The sequence below is a fragment of the Ctenopharyngodon idella genome, chromosome 16, assembly GCF_019924925.1.
Source record: "Ctenopharyngodon idella isolate HZGC_01 chromosome 16, HZGC01, whole genome shotgun sequence".
NCBI classification, from domain to species: Eukaryota; Metazoa; Chordata; class Actinopteri; order Cypriniformes; family Xenocyprididae; genus Ctenopharyngodon; species Ctenopharyngodon idella.
This window is the reverse complement of record NC_067235.1, coordinates 12,984,382-13,002,786: the sequence shown is the minus strand read 5'-3', so window position 1 is coordinate 13,002,786 and position 18,405 is coordinate 12,984,382. Positions and strand designations below refer to the sequence as shown.

The 18,405-nt window shown below is 37.0% G+C and overlaps 1 protein-coding gene across 1 annotated transcript in view; it reads right to left on the bottom strand.

The window, feature by feature from the left end:
• The window catches only part of fhod3b (formin homology 2 domain containing 3b), a 202,532-nt gene extending 184,958 nt beyond the window's left edge, over window positions 1-17,574 (bottom strand). Inside the window, 1 exon segment of the mRNA XM_051866566.1 lies at window positions 17,083-17,574. Within this exon segment, the coding sequence (XP_051722526.1) occupies window positions 17,083-17,247 (165 nt within the window). The 5' untranslated portion in view covers window positions 17,248-17,574.
• Window positions 17,575-18,405: the final 831 nt, after the last annotated feature.

The following is an 18,405-nucleotide window of genomic DNA, read 5'->3' as shown; positions in this document are numbered from 1 at the left end:
GCATTTGATATGCATGACATCAGGCTGATATCATGCTGAGCCTTGACATGTCAGCTATGTGCTTCACAGGAATGCACCATCATTTTTTTATTCATAACATCACACAGCTTCATAAACTGTGAGAAGCCACACTCAAGCAGTTTTCAAAGCATTCAGGCTATCTGATTTATAGAAGTGTTGTGAGAAGCCCATCCACACTATTTGGAGATATGCAGCAGTCTTCAGAGGACTGCTCCGTAGGAGGCCTGCCTGTTTGTTGACACTCAATTATGGCCCAGCGATGGGATTTGAAACCTCCCAGGGGGCTGTTGCCAGGCAGCAGCGTGAACTGTCAATCAACATGTGAGCAGGGTCACCCGTGACTCTAAACATGCTAATTACACGCACTGTTCCCAGTTGACTCCCCCCAGCCCCAGATCAGGCCTTTAAGCCCCTGCCTGGCTTACCGAGCCACATCCAGCCCCAGGGACAGGCAAGAATATCCTTCATGCGTTGGTAACAAATGGAGTTTACTTTTGCCAGTATGTCTAGAATACCAAAGGGGTCTTTGCTGAAAGTCTCTGACCCCACCTGTAAGATCTTTGGAATCCTACTAGTTTTGATTTGCATCGCTGTATGAAAACACATGCTTGGACAATTGATTTAGCTAAAATTACCATAAAGCTACTTAAGGAGTACTATGTTCAAGAGTTAGAATGTCTATTTAAAGGGATAGTTCACCCAAAAATAAAAAATTCTGTCATCATTTACTCACCCTCAAGTAGTTCCAAACCTATATGAATTTCTTTTTTCTGCTGAACACAAAGGAAGATATTTGGAAGGATGTTTGCAACCAAACAGATCGCGCCCCCCATTGACTACCATAGTATTAATTTTCCCTATTATGGTAGTAAATGGGGGGCGAGATCCGTTTGGTTACTGACATTCTTCCAAATATCTTCCTTTGTGTTCAGCAGAACAAAGAAATTCATACAGGTTTGGAACTACTTGAGGGTTAGTACATGATGACAGACATTTCATGTTTGGGTGAACTAACCCTTTAATTAAATCTTTAAATATCTAGCCTAAATGTGGGGTATGGGATAGAATTTGGGCCAATGACAAAATAGAGTATCTACGATAAAGAAAACAAAATACTATTTAAAGTTTTGATTTTAAAACACATGTGCCAAAATCTAAAAATGTACTCTTTGTATTCGCATTGGATTTATATGGTTTTGAAAAACGTATACCCTTTTCTTATGGCTTTGAAAAACTTTTATACTATTTTCAAGAAAGTTTGCATTTAATGCCTCAGGCAGCGTGTAAACACTGAATGAAACGTAATAAAATCATTATTTAAAAAAAAGTTTTTCAAGATATTTTTTCAAGGATAAACTGTATGTTTTACAAAACAATGAATTATGAATGCATTAATATCATTACTTTTGCGGGGAGTTGCTCCACATGACATTGCCTTGTCATTTAATAGTCAAAAGATCTGATTATTTTGGAGACTTGCTGACCTGACTTGTCATGAAGGTCATTTCCTGTTTTTTTCTGCAAGTTGGTTGCACCACATGACTTAGCAAAGGTTTTTGTTTGTTTACTTTTTTCAAATATAAGGTTTTCTTTTCAAGAATTTCCTCTTCAGTATGATAGTTCACTCTGACATTTTTACCTTCCCAAAAAAATATCACAATGTATTTTAATTAAAAAATTAACAACATGTTCATTATAGAGGAGGTGTATTCAAATGACTATGTATTAATTGTATTTTAAATGTATTTTTAAATAACTTAATAAATCTGCACAAAAAAGATAGCATCATGTCATTGACCCATTTATATTACAGGCTACATGCTACCCTGAACTGAGCACCTTGCCCAAACCTGACTCTGTCAGGAAATAACTACAACCTCTGAAACTATTAATCCAGCCCACAGTTTTGGTCTATGTTTTCCATAAACCCACTGTCTATGTTTCTTCCTCTATCTATGCTGGGCAGCACTGAGATAAAGACGACAGACTCTCGAGCAGATTGCAAGCGGCCTGGTAACAGGATTACTGCTCTTCCCCACCTCCCAACACCTTTGACTGCATGTCTGCTGCGAATTACACACCAGTCAACACCATTAGGTGTGGCAGCTAGAAACCTTAAGCCTCTTTTACACAGAGATTCCAGAAAAGTTGTTCTGCAAATCAGTTTACTGTTCTGGTATATTGGGATTTGTTCATTCACACTGTCAGAGCTTTCTTGTATTCTGTGCTTGCGAATTTGACTAATTGAGGAGAAAGTCCATATACAAAAAGGGGAAAATGAAGACATCAATGGCTGCAAACTGATTTGCTGAAAAATGTTTCAATAGACCCTTTTCACATTTCCGGGTTTCTCAGAAGCGGAAGTCGTCATAGTTGGGTAAAATTCTATAGCGGTGAATGAGAGAATACATTAAATATATTTTTTGCGTTTCCATTTGCTCAAATAGCAAAAGAAAAACTCCACAAAAATGTTTTCACAACTTTCAAAAAGAGGAAAAAAATAGAGAGCAATTGATAACGGCAGTCAGAACAGAAGAGAGAAAGAAGTAATTTTTACTGTCACTCCCATAGCCGCTGTATTAGAAACACCCTCACAGCAGCGTTAACTAGATTTTTGTAATTTGATGCAAAGGTAATATAATACTAAGTATAGTGTTGTAAATGTACATACGTTTTTTTAAAAATGAATATAAAAAACTTTGCAGGATTTACGATATTGATGACCGTTAAAACACGTCATCACAGTCTGTGAAAAAGGTCTATTGTTCTAGGATGGTGCCGATATACACAATATTGAAAATATCCTACTTATGAATCAAATATTATAACTATAATAAAAAAAAAAATCTGATTTAAAAATTAAAAATCAAAAAGATCTTAAAATAAAAAAAAAATAAGTTTTAAAGTAAAAATAAATAATAATATATATGTAGTATCTTACAGAAGTGAGTACACCCCTCACATTTTTGTAAATATTTTATTATACCTTTTCATGTGACAACACTGAAGAAATGACACTTTGCTACAATGTAAAGTAGTGAGTGTACAGCTTGTATAACAGTGTAAATTTGCTGTCCCCTCAAAATAACTCAACACACAGCCTTTAATGTCTAAACCGCTGGCCACAAAAGTGAGTACACCCCTAAGTGAAAATGTCCAAATTGGGCCCAAAGTGTCAATATTTTGTGTGGCCACCATTATTTTCCAGCACTGCCTTAACCCTCTTGGGCATGGAGTTCACCAGAGCTTCACAGGTTGCCACTAGAGTCCTCCTCCATGACGACATCACGGTGGACCTTCCATTTGAGGATGCCCCACAGATGCTCAATAGGGTTTAGGTACCCTCAGCTTCTTTAGCAAGGCAGTGGTCTTCTTGGAGGTGTGTGTGGGGTCGTTATCACGTTGGAATACTGCCCTGCGGCCCAGTCTCCGAAGGGACGGAATCATGCTCTGCTTCAGTATGTCACAGTACATGTTGGCATTCATGGTTCCCTCAATGAACTGTAGCTCCCCAGTGCCGGCAGCACTCATGCAACCCCAGACCATGACACTCCCACCACCATGCTTGACTGTAGGCAAGACACACTTGTCTTTGTACTCCTCACCTGGTTGCCGCCACACACGCTTGACACCATCTGAACCAAATAAGATTATCTTGGTCTCATCAGACCACAGGACATGGTTCCAGTAATCCATGTCCTTAGTCTGCTTGTCTTCAGCAAACTTTTTTGTGGGCTTTCTTGTGCATCATCTTTAGAAGAGGCTTCCTTCCGGGACGACAGCCATGCAGACCAATTTGATGCAGTGTGCGGCGTATGGTCTGAGCACTGACAGGCTGACCCCCCACCCCTTCAACCTCTGCAGCAATGCTGGCAGCACTCATACGTCTATTTCCCAAACACAACCTCTGGATATGACGCTGAGCACGTGCACTCAACTTCTTTGGTCGACCATGGCGAGGCCTGTTCTGAGTGGAACCTGTCCTGTTAAACCGCTGTATGGTCTTGGCCACCGTGCTGCAGCTCAGTTTCAAGGTCTTGGCAATCTTCTTATACCCTACGCCATCTTTATGTAGAGCAACAATTCTTTTTTTCAGATCCTCAGAGAGTTCTTTGCCATGAGGTGCCATGTTGAACTTCCAGTGACCAGTATGAGAGAGTGAGAGCGATAACAACAAATTTAACACACCTGCTCCCCATTCACACCTGAGACCTTGTAACACTAACGAGTCACATGACACCGGGGAGAGAAAATGGCTAATTGGGCCCAATTTGGACATTTTCACTTAGGGGTGTACTCACTTTTGTGGCCAGCGGTTTAGACATTAATGGCTGTGTGTTGAGTTATTTTGAGGGGACAGCAAATTTACACTGTTATACAAGCTGTACACTCACTACTTTACATTGTAGCAAAGTGTCATTTCTTCAGTGTTGTCACATGAAAAGATATAATAAAATATTTACAAAAATGTGAGGGGTGTGCTCACTTCTGTGAGATACTGTATGTATATATATATATAAATTACCAGATTTGAAAGTGTTTTTTTACAGGATGTCTGGCCAATTTTTTTCATTACATTTTGAATTTTAACCTAAGTTGATACATTTTAACCCAAGTTGAACATTACGCTTTCCTACATGTGTATATTAGGGATGTGCATATTAGGGATGTGTCCATATTTTTAAACCGACTGTTTATTGCGTTGTATAAATGGCTAGTCCACTAATCGTCTTAAGGAAGCTCTGTATAATTAGTTTCAGTTTAAACTCAACCTGATCGGACGTGTTTCTTAGAGGCGTTTACATAAGATGTGTTCTTGACGAAGCAAAACAAAATGGAACATAATGTTCAAGGCGTGTTTTTAAAAGTCAAACTATTTTTAACTTGACACAGCTCATGGCGGGATGGTCAAAAAACATCAGATGATGCGACGTAATCACCAAAATGGTAATGCGTATGGCTATAGAGGCAGTGATTCTTTTAAGAAATTTGTAGCTAAAAATGTAGATAGGAAGTAGTGTAGAAATTTTGACAGTAAAAGTCATTACAGAAAACATTTCATTTTAATGTGTCCTAACCTTGACTGGTTTTCAGATTATCCATTAACCGGCTCTGTCATTGAATTTCCTGCCAGTAATTTAATTAAAAGTGGAGAGAAAGAGTGAACTGAACAGAGACAGGACAAGCAAGGATGCTACTGTAACTGTTAAAGGCATTAAGGGTTGAAAAGCTTTGATCCCATGACCACTCTATTCATCTCAGAGAGCTGGTGGCGCCCAAACATCATGTCATGTTGGAGAAACGACACACAACATGTGGTCAACTATGGCAACGATGACTACACTGCCTCATCTTTCTACCTCAAGGGTCTTCATTTCCTATCATCCATGAAAGAATGCCCAACTTTTCTTCTGACAACAAGCTTAGTGAGGCATAACACTAGAAGGAAAAGGATGAGGGCAGTTACAAATAGAGAGAGTTTAATTTAACATGTCCTTAAGATAGAAAGAGTGCTACACAAGATTACAGCCCAAATCTGAAGCTCACAGGAAATCCAGACACACAATCCAAAGTCAGACTATATTTAGGGCACATAGACCTGGTAGAGGCTTGTCTGGTAGAGATATAGATGGGGTGTGATACGATGTGAAAGTAATCATGACAAAAAAAAAAGGAAAAGAAAAACAAGGACATTCTACTCATTTATCAGTGAAGTCAAAAATGGCATAACTGTCCTGATATTATACAATGAAATAAAGCCTCAAAAAGTACCAAATTCTTTAAAAGAAGAGCTTATATTATTGTAAACCTTAAATTAGTTTGACAGATCATTCGGCATAACCCCCACAAAAATAAATAAAGGATATTTAAGAATAATCAATGATATTTGTTAAAAAAAATGATTAAGATCTGTAAATCACATGTATTCAAGGTGTAAGGAAAAATATGTTATTTTTTTCTTGATAGTTACATGACATGTCAAATTATTAAATGGACATTTTTGATGAAAATTGTTTAATTTTTCAAAAATGAATGCAAAAATTACATATTTAAGAACTGTACGAAAAAACAAAATCACAGTTGTTTAACGTTCAATATACAGCTATGTAAAAAAGGATTTTGGGCCAATTAGATTTCAGGGTGGGCGGGGCTATTTAGGGCAAGTTGATGAAAACAGAAACCCATATTCTGAGAATTTTATTTATTTATTTATTTTTTAGCACAGTTCTGTTGTTTAAGTTGGGAAAAACAGAAGAGAAGATTAATAGAAGCAATATCGCAGGTTTAATCACTTGCTGTCTTAAAGGGATAGTTCACCCAAAAATGAAAATTCTGTCATCATTTACGCACCCTTAAGTTGCTCCAAACCTGTATGAATTTCTTTCTTCTGCTGAACACAAAAGAAGATATTTTGAAAAATATAAGTATGACAATTGATGGAAGTCTATGGAAGTCAATGGGGCCCCATCAACTGTTTGATTACCGACATTCTTCAAAATATCTTCTTTTGTTTTCAGCAGAAGAAAGAAATTGATGACAGGATTTTCATTTTTGGGTTAGAGTTGTCAAAAGTACAGACTTTGGTACCAAATCGGTACTGAAATTTTAAAAATATGACGCTTTGAGCGCTGTTGAGAGGATTTGTAAACACCTCTGATTGGCCATTGTTTGTTCATCGGATATGTTTGTGATTGGCTTCAATGATCAACGCTTCAAAAATACGTTGTAAATAGACATCAATGACGCTCTTCACCGAGCGCTTACACAGATACAACGCTCAAACGCTCCCACTCCCGCTTTCAAAACACTTTCAAATTCAAACACTTCCGTGTGCTTTCAAACGCTCCCATGCGTTGACCACTGTAGCCAATCACAGACATATCCAATGAATTTGTCAACACAATGGCCAATCAGAGGTGTTTACGAATCCGCTCAACAGCGCTCAAAGTGTCACATTTTTAAAATTTCAGTACCGATTGGTACCGAAGTTGGTACTTTTGACAACTCTATTTTGGGTGAACTAAAACACTTTAAGAGAGGTTCTGTTACAGAAGAGACCAGGAATTCCATTAAGATAGGAACATAGTGTGATAGTTCACTCAAAAATGAAAATTCTGTCATCTTTTTCGTTCCAAAACTGTGTGACTTTTTTCATTTTTTGTCCAAACAATGAAAGTCAATGGGGTCCAATGTTGTTGTTTTTTCAACATTCATCAAAAAGTTGTCTCTTGGTTGGGAACAACATTAGGGTGAGTAAATTAATTTTAATTTCTGAGTAAACTTTAACTCATTTTATTCTTTCTAAAGTAACAAGAACTGATCCTGAATCATCTCATAACTTCAGACTCCGTTAGCTTAAAATAATTCGACTTCGATCCAAGACTAAACTCTTCCTTTTAAAACATTGCAAACATTAAAGTGCCTGATACCACTGTATATAAATCTTCAGGCAAACATTATATATAGCCCATTATGTTGTTATAAGACCCTTATGTTAGACCCTTAAACTAAAGTGTTGCACTTCGTTCTCGAGCCAGAACTCCCTTGTCTTGGCTCAAGAGTTGTAATATATTTACAACTTCAAGAGGCAGAAAGTAGATTGCTTCCTAAGAACTTGGCAGGGTAATTGAATGGGGAAAAAACATTTTTGGTTCATTTTTTCCTCTTTTTCGCGGTCTCCAGCTGTGCTCCATCTTTCTCAGGTTGACCCAGATATTTCATTGCAAGAGACCCCGTGCAGGTACTTCAGATTAGTCACCCGGCCGGGAGCGAGTCAGGGACACTGATAACAATCAGACGGATGCGGCCTCCAGCGTGCTCGCTCTGGAGTTCCAGCGGTGGGCTCCGTTCCATGCACTTTCATGTCAGCTGTACCGTGGATCAATCAGACTGCAGCAGCTAACAGCATTCCGCTCTGCCGCTGAGCTGACTGCCAGGTGCCTTGCATTACTGTCAACAGATGGTGAGAGGGTGAGGGCCAGCTTTAACCGTAATGTGCTGGTGTTTCTTGGGAAACAGTCACCCTTCAATGGTCTTCATCGTGTCAGTTCTATAATCTCACTCTCTCTGTGCTCTTCATCGAGTGTTTCATAAGGCTCACAGTGATGGTGTGAGATTTGCCAGCCTTTCTTCAGAATGACATCAGCCCCTTTAATAGGGAGGTGACTGTATCTGAAAACTCATTTTCACTCATTTACCACTCTTGTGACTGGAACACTACTTACAAGACAATAAGAAATAAATAATGTACGAAAAATAAAAATAAAAATAGATGAAGTTATTAGCATTTTTTTTTTTAGTATAAACTAAATTCACAGTTAAAGCTACAAGTCACAGAGCTCAAGAGTAAGGATTAAATGGGTGGCCCAAAAAATGAAGTATTTAACTTTTATTAATTTAATTATTTTATATTTATAAATGTACATTTCTATTTTTAAATGGATACTATTACTGTATATATTTTAAATCCAATGTTAATTTTTTTATAAAGAAATGTTCCAATGATAACTTGGACTTATACTGTTAATTGTACAGAAAACTCCAAGACAGCCATAAATTCATAGTCGGTTGAAAATTTTGCCATACATGGCAAAATAAATCAATGAATACTGACCGTTTTTTTTATTTTTCAAAACATTCACGGTCATGCAAAAAAAAAAAAAAAAAAAAATTAAAGGCACAATATGTAAGATTTTTGGATTAAAATATTCAAAAACCACTAGAACAGTGTTATATATTTTGTTGACTTGTGTACTTACATTATCCCAAATGTTTCCAAGAATGTTTAAATCCAGAGAAATAAGCAGCAAACGGACCATGTCCGTGTGTCACCTATCAATGACATCATAATTGCGGCATAATAAAAGCTCCACTGCTCTCGAGATGTGTGTCGCACTTGTCTGTCATTAGCAATCGCTCCAGCGGCCTCGTTTCGCTCCAATGGTTTTCAGCCACACCCTGCTTCATACTACAGTAATGTTAATAAATACATAAGCTCATCCATGAATATTATTTCTGCCCGAGTCTCATCGGATTCTTTTCCACTGGCTGTAGACGTGAGGACAACACTTCCCATGATTCCGCAAAATCAAGGCGTCATCAAGCTACGCCTTTGTTTTGAATAAGCGACCTCTAGAGGCTAAAACTACATAGTGTGCCTTTAATAACTTATGTTAGCTGGGGGGGGGGGGGGTTCAGATTTTATCTGCAAGTTTAGCTAGCTTAGCCAAGTTGACACAGAAAGAGCACATAAATAAAATCAAAAATTTAAGATGTAAAGTTTACCCGATTCGGCAAGCGACTGAACTCACCCTAATACATAAAACTATATGTGAAAATACAAAGTATACAGGTATGGTTAAATAAACAAGCTCCAGGTTAAACAGTAGCACAAAGGATTAGAGCAGTAGCAAAGGCTGCAGGTCTGGGAGAGCAGCTAATCTGAGCGCAGAGCTCCTGGATTAACAGTATAACTGATGGTTCCCCACCCAGCAACTGACCCTGTGACCCTGTGGTCATGAGGATGGAAAGCCGGGCCTGGCCTTCCTCTTCCAACCACAGAATACAGCACTGGCAAGCAAGCACAGATCTGGGGATGTCCTAAAAATAAGAGTTCACTGGGAACTAGCATCGCTTTCCAAATCCACACACAAAATTTCATCCTCAATTTCATCTCCAAGCTCAGTTTTAGCCAGTGTAGGAAGAGAATAAAAATTCTCATTCAGAAAAGTTGCTCTTTTTCAGTCGCCACAGTCACCCTGACTGAACTCCTCAGGTCATGGCGAATAAAATATAAAACAACATCCTCCTAACTGCAATGTAGCATATTAACCAAGCTGCTTTTATTAAATCTGTGGACTGTGAAACCGACAGCGGTCTGCGTGTTCCAGAAAGTCTGGTTCTACATCAAAGGCGTAATTAAATGACATAACAATGTGCAGTGGCTAAATGAATCACTAGTTGACATGCTTCAGCCACTTGATGTGTGTTAGCAATAAGTATTTTTGTGTTTGTTTCCATTTTAAAATTATAACAGTGTCTGTGGTTGCCTCCTAAATAAGAAGCGCCCAATTAGCAAACATGTTAAGAAGGGTTTGTCACATGTATGGGGACCACAACAGCAATCATTTGTGTTTCAGAGGCGTGCGAAGCCAACGAGAAACGTGGAGCTTTTTTTTTGCAGACTCTGCCGAAAAATACAGAGGAAAAGTCACTGGCCTGCAAAAACCTCAACTCTGCATAACAATGTGTAAGGCTAATCCAGAGTTCAGCCGCAGATGTGAAGGGCTAGCCTATATTTTACAGCATTTAGCATAACTTCTCATTACCAGACTCTGTAATTTCGGCAAAATTCATGCGCAGACAGAAAAGGCTTCCCGAAAAAAGTAACTCACTGAAGACCTGCATCCATCAAGCGTATGAGTGAGAGATGTGTGTGTGCGCAAGTGTATGTTTGTGTGTGTGTGTGTGTGTGTGTGTGTGTGTGAGAGAGAGATAAAAGAGAAAGTGAGAAATGTCTTTTTATCAGATTATTGAAAAAAAGATGAAAAGTTTCTGTCCTTATCACAGTTATTTATCTTAATGTAAATATAATGTGAATTTTACTTCTGTAATGTGTTCAGAGTGAAATAAGATATTCAATGAGAAAAAAAATGACTGGTGAGACTTGATTTTATCCATCAAGAATTGATTTGATCACAAAAAGTGGGCTTTAAACAATAAAATAATGCCTTAGTAGCTATATTTGGCTGTTGGTTAACATTATCCAATAGCCCGCCCGGCCTAAGTGACATCAGCAGAAAGTCAAAGTCGTTTTAGATGAAGAGCAAGTTACTACATTTTGATTAATGATTACAAATTTAAGCTTTTTTTCCTTTTGGAATAATAAGCAGTGATAAATTGTTCACAATAAGCACAAGAATGTGCTCTATATTACTTTATCAGTTTTAATCTTCTGCAATAAAGTAGCATTTGGATCAGATGTTTTACAAATGGAGTACGTCCTTAACTAGGACTAATCAATCTAGAAACAAGATAAACTAAACCATCTGAAAATACATTCTATCCAGTAAGGTCAGAATGTATCACAAACCATAACACTATAATTTGGATGACACATTGACACAACATTTCACATTGCACATACTAGGTACCTTGAAAAATATATATTAAAGGCATAATATGTAAGATATTTGGATTAAATATCCAAAAACCACTAGAATGGTGTTATATTTGTTGACATGTGTACTTAAAATTATCCCAAATGTTTCCAAGAATGTTTAAATCCAGAGAAATAAGCAATTTTAACCAGGACACGTCGCCTATCAATGACATCATACCTGCGTTCCCTTCGATTTCTGGTTTTATTTTGTAAAAACCATGGAAACACCAAAGACGCTTTAATGTATTATGTGTTTTATTAGACAAGGGAACAACTGTGGATACATTTATAGACAGAAAACTAATCATTATTATATAGTTCAACACTGTTAGTCTTATTGTTTGATTCTCGTTTTCTTGATTTACCGCAAGTACCATGTTTTACCATGCCTCAGAGAAAAACACTATTTTGTCAAGTGGCTAACATAGCTCAGATGCAGCTTTATTTTTAGTAACAGTAATACAGCATTTTCTCCGTCATACAATATGTTTTAAAATTAAGTGCATGCCATTTAGCAACACAAGCCATCCAGCATTTATTAATATGATATTCTGATATCGATCTAGCTTACTGCAGTGCGCAACAAGTGTCTCATAGCAGCCGCCGAGCAAACGCATATGTTATAACATTATTTTCAATACACTCAAATGTATCTAATATGATAAACAGCGCTGCTTCACCCCACATATGCCTGACTGGAAGAAGCGGAAGCGGCGACTGTGACATAATAAAAGTTCCGCTGCTCTCGAGGAGTGTGTCGCGCTCGTCTCTCATTAGCAATCGCTCCAGCGGCCTCGTTTCGCTCCCACAGCACTCACCCTGCTCTGCTTCATACTACAGTAATGTTAATAATCTCATCTAAGAATATGATTTCTGCCCGAGTCCTGTTGAATTCTTTTCCACCGGCTGTGAGGTGAAGACGACATCTCCCATGATTCATCAAGCTACGCCTTTGATTTGAATAGCCGACCTCTAGCGGCAAAAAAATTACATATTGTGCCTTTAAAAATTCTTCACCACAAAGTGACTCCAACTAATCAAAACCAACAACAGTGTCACACCATATGGTTTATGTTTCTCACTGCATCCAGGATAAACAATTTATAATGCTGCTAAGAACATGTCTGTATATCTTACATATAAATATTATAATTAGTCTTCATGTTATTCAAGTATGAACAGACAAATATGTCCTAGGCATTTTATAACCAAGTTCCAAATTCTTGATGGAATTGTTTGATAACTTTAAAATAAATCTACTAATGCACTTTTTGATCAACAACAGCCTTGTATGACACCCTGGACACATAATAAAACATGTCACTCTGTTACTCTTTGCTGTAAATGAAAATAACAATCAAGACAAAGATGGACTGTGTTCAACTGAACGAATCCAACTGGCTCATTTGCGGGCTGATGTTAAATAGCATGCCAGCTCATCCCCTTTCCTCCGTCTCTCTCTCTCTCTCTCTCTCTCTCTCTCTCTCTCTCTCTCTCTCTCTCCGTTTCTGACTTTCTCGGTCTCACTGGTCACCATGCAGCTCTTTACTTCAATGATGCTTTATTTTATCGCTGTGGTTCCTTATACTGGCTGCTTAATTGCAGTAAATCTGGGAAAACAAACGGTTTATTCAATAAGAGTTTAAATCATATCTCATGTTGTTAAGCTGCCAACAATTTTAAACTGAAAATTGTGTGGAGTAAAGTAGAAAAATTTGCTTGTCTGGGACCTTCTGATGCACCAGAGAAAACTCCTGAGGATTCATCTCTTGCTGGATAGAAGCAACTTAGATATCATAATGGAAATACTCAGATTTACTTGTATGAATCATAACTACATTGATCTTCCTTTGGAAAAAAGGTTGTGAACAAATTTGGCCCATAGTCTGCATTTTAATTACAATACTGTTGCTGTCTTAGATTGGATTAGTGCATTGTGGTGCACTGGCAATCCCAACAGCCTACTGTACTGAAATATATTTGTCATTCATATCCTATTTAAAATATATGGCAAATGACTGAAACAAACATAACAGTAGACTACCCTCTGCACTGGGCTCCAGAAAAAATGGTGCTGACTTTTGGATTCAAAGTTCCAATGGATGCTGTTTACTGGAAAAAGAGTCCTTCAGATCTGCTGCCTTCAGAAGTGAACCGAATCTTACACGATTGAACATGTTTCCTTTCAAAATACAGGTATGAACTATAATTTTAAATATACATGTTTAGATCTGTACTTCTGACACAAATTATGAAAATATGATTGTTAAAACTTTATCGACTTTAGTTTCTGAATTGCACACAGTATGTGTTCTGCATTGAAGGCGCGGTCACTTGAGGGCAAAATCCAATTGTTAAAAGTGTAGCGATATAAGAAGCACAGTTCAAACAGAATTCACTTTCAAATCAAAGAACTTTCTGTTTGGTCAACACAGCAAATCCACATGACTAAATGGAACGTGTTGCAAAATCTGCCTGGGGAAATCTTTCACTCACATGCAATGTTCCAGATCGCGTGGATTTCTTATTGAAATTACTTAATTTTTCTCATGAAAATTCGGTAAATAATATGGCAGCACCTGAAGACTGCTTATTTCTCTCTGGGACACTGATGCTTGGCATATATACACTCTTAAAAATAAACGTTCCAAAAAAAGGTTTTTCACAGTAGCCGCGTATCCATTACCCTTTAAATTGCGCAAATTGAAATTGGAAACACGTCAATTTCGCAAAAACTCCCATATATCGCAAAAAAAAAGTTTTTACGCTCGCATGAGGTGGCTTTTCAGGCAAGTCGAAAGAGGAATATTTAGCAAAACTGCAATGGAAACCGAATTTTTCCGCATTTACAGGTAACCTGCCGTATGTAAAAGTCGATCATTCTTTAAAGAGGGCGCAGTGTGTTTGGACAGAAGATGACAGTTCTTCATTAAACTCATAAAAGACAAAAGTATTACAGGACTACTGGATTCTAAACAACAAAGAAATGCCACAATTTGAATTTATCAAGACCTCGAAGCAGATAGGAGGGAGAAACACCTCATCCGTGGCTCATTTGTGGCCAGGAATAAGGGGCTTTCCTTGCCATAAATGCTTGGATAACATGCCTACGTCTCCTTTGATTAAAAATATTGGCTAGTGCAGTGGCTGGGATATACGTAAACCTACCAACATCTGTTGCCATGATTTTTTAAATGACTTATCGCGAGAGGAAAAAAGACGTTTTAATCACATAACATCGGTTAATGGAAACGCCGTCATTTCGCAATAGTTTTTTATCGACATTTAGAAAATATCGGAAAAGTTTTTCGCAAATCTGTAATTGAGATGCATTGAAAGAACCATATTGGGTTCCCCAAAAAAGCTTTCAGTAAACAGTTCTTGAAAGAACCAACCATCTTTTCTTAGTGTGAAGAACACTTTAATAATCTAAAGAAACTTCTTTTAACCTTCTGTGCAATGGAAAGTTTCCATGGATGTTAAAGATTCTTCATGGAACCATAAATACTAATAAATAACCTTTATTTTTAAGAGTGTATTTGAATTATAAACATACTATATTATAACTTGATGTTTTGTTCAAGTTATAATATATTATGTTGTGATGTTTTGTTCAGTATTCATCCCCTAATAGAGCTTAGAAAGATCAAATGATATAATACTTTATGAATTTTGTCCCATTTTTGGACTACAAAATCAACAGTTCAAGATGTTTCACTGAAAATATGTCTATGAAGACATTCGGTCATTAGGGTCATTTGTATGAAGCAGTACAAAATTCTAATTCTAAAACAAAAGTCAAAAAACTAATGAGCACCTGGACTTGTTTATCCATCTGTTGAAAATGTTTCGTCATTTATAAAAAGTGGCTTAAGGACCCATCTTAATGATGGGGATTGAGTGTGAGTCGCAGAAATACTTCCATGCATGTTTGTTTTGGAAAGGTTAGTACTTCAAATCACAGAAATGGTCCACTCATAATGAAGCAGATGTGCTCTAAAAGTTTCACTGATGACTGGTAGTGGGTGAGTCACATTGACTTATCTGGTGAACATTCGCAAACCAACAAATGGCAACACAGAGTTGACGCTCACCTGTTTGGAATCTACAGTCTAACTCTGAGTACACAAGAGAACAATAATGTTCCTATGCAAACAACAATAGGATAAGCTACACCAAACAGGAAGTTCCAGCCCCTTGGAGGACCCTTTTTATCTGAACGTTCATCACTGACAGTGCCAATGACAGCTGAAGATTCCTGAGTATATAGACATGGCATGCTCAAGCATTTAGTCCACCCAAGTATGGCCCTCAGCTGCTGTGCATTCCTCTAAGACCACAATAACAGCGCTTCTAAAACCTGCTTAAGGGATAACACTGTTTATGTGGTGGAAATGAAGCAAGTTTAAGACAACAATTATATCTTATACAGTTGGAGAAGAACTTTGATTGTTTTGGGTCATGCCTGTAATGAAGGAGAGCTGGGTAATTTCGAGGTGAGGTTTATTACAGGCTGTGAGAAGAGACAGGATGTGAATATCCACGACATCAACGCCAGCTACCTGTCATTCCTATTATGACATTGGAAATTGATTACTTATGAATGCTTATAAACAATGCAGTTATATAGTTTTGCTATTGACTGTCTCTAAATAGACCGGCATAACTAACTATTCCAGCCTGAAAAGATGTGTTTTAGAAGCACTGACATTAACAAACAACCCCCTGGGTGCACAGGACACCACCTTGGTGCAGTGCGGAGTAAGACGCACTGAAGTATCCTGACATCATATCACTTCTCCCTAACAGTGCCTTTGCACTGCATAAATGCTATGGCAAGTCATTTTAACATTAAATGTTTTACATTAACTTGTATCTATTTTTTTGTATATTTTCAATTACACTGAAGAAAAATGAAAACATCTAAATTAACTAAAATAATATTTATTTAAGTCAAAATTAGTATTTAACATTACAGAATCAACAAAAATACATAGATTTCTACCAACAAAAAAGAGCTCTTTAAAGTAACAATTGCAGGTTACCACTTTTTACAGTGTACTAGTTAACCCAACAGTGACTAGTATCTATTTAAATTAGTCATTAGTACTTATACTTTTAGTCACTATTACAGTAGTGACAAGTAACTATCCTTTAGTTTTGATAACTATTTGCTATTTTTGTCAATGATTTTGAAATTTAAACTGGTATTTGAAGTCTGAATTGAATAGTTGATATTTAAGTTTAAATATCAACTAGGCAATTCAGACTTCAAAAAGCAGTTTTACTAGTAACTATTTATTAAGTACTAGCATTTTTAGTTACATGTAATTATTTAAATATTTAAGTGTCTATTCCAAGTACTCGTTGAATAGACTTGTACAGATTTTGTACAGATTTATTAACACTAATAAATTAGTATCTATTTATTAAAACTTGTATCTACTTAAATTGCTACTAGTAACATTTCTTATCTAACTAGTTACAGTTGTTGTTTACAAATGAATACTAAGAATAGCCACTTAATAGTTATATTATACCAGCGTACTAGAATGCTAATTGGTATAGTGTACTGTCTAATAAATAGATACTAATAAATATTTGAATAGTTGCAAGTAACTAATGAATAAGTACTAGTATCTAATGAAAAATTGACATTCTAGTCACCATTAGAGTATTTACTTTTAATTAAAAAAGAACTAGTACCATAAATATAGATGCTGCTGGTTATAAGTTTTAGGAAATGAATGTTAAAAAGGCTTGCCATATAACTGCATGATGCCCTACAGAACTACTGCAATAACATTATTGCAGTGCATCAGAAATAGGTGTAAACACATCTAATAAACAGTCATGTAAAGATAGTGAATAAAACTATGTTTGCTTTAGGGGTGTCATACCTTGTGTGGTGCTTTCAGAAGTCTGTGAACTCCAGCGATCTGATTGATGAGCGGAATATCCTCTCTGAATGTGAAATGTGGGGGTCTGGTCGGCTCCGGAAAATTTGTGCTATTAAATGGATCAGTATCATCTAAGAACTGCACCCTGCATGCAAACGTAGCCATGATACATCCATACACGTCGATTTGGGAAAAGTCGGTACAACAACAAAAAAGTATACCGACTAAAACTCCTTTAGATCAGTCGCAGTGTAAAAGTGTCAAAAATCCAGGTACACTCCGTCCTACTCCGATGTCCTCTGTTAGTGTTTAGTGGTCTCTATATTTCTGCAGTAGTTTATAGCAAGAGAAGGGCCGGTAATATCCAAGGGCATGTCGGGCAGGCAAGGTGCTGAGGCAGACTGCTGCAGACGGGACGGGACATCTACAGCCTGTCTGATGTCTACAGCGATGCAGTACGTGAGCGGGACTGGGGGACTCCCTCCAGTCACAACACTGAAGGTATGAGTGAAAGAGCCGGGGTTTTGGCGACACCTAGAGGTGGAGATTATATCACAACACGGCGCTTTTATGCTAAATTAATCGTCCATTTATTGTTATTTATTCCCTTGTGAAAACGTACACTTAGTATACTTTATATATTTAAAAAAAAAAAGTACTTATTACGAAAATAATATACTTTAAAGAACACAAGTGTGAACTGAATGTAATTTTTTAAAACAATTATGTGCATGTTATTTACAATTAAATGAAATGTAGTATGTATTTCATAATTACTTGTCTTTGAAAACTGTAGCCATGCTGTCGAATGTACTGCCAAGCATTTGGTAAACTATATATCAAATGTATACCATATTCGTAAAACTTTTAATTTGATATTATTACAAACTGCACTTTTTAAGTGAAAGTAAAAGAAAGAAAGTTTACTTTCTCCAAGTACACTTAAAAAGATAGTTCACCCCAAAATGAAAATTCTGTCATCATTTACTCACCCTCAAGTTGTTCCAAATCTGTATGAATTTCTTTCTTCTGTTGAACACAAAAGAAGAAATTTTGAAGAATGTGGGTGACCAGACAGTTGATGGGCCCCATTGACTACCATAGTATTTTTTCCATACTGTGGAAGTCAATGGGGCCCATCAACTGTTCGATTACCCATATTCTACAAAATATCTTCTTTTGTGTTCAGCAGAAGAAAGAAATTTATACAGGTTTGAAACCACATGAGGGTGGGTAGGCCTGAATGATGACAGAATTGTCATATTTGGGTGAACTATCCCTATAAGTGGCGTTTTATTTCATATAATATTAATAAAAAAAGGC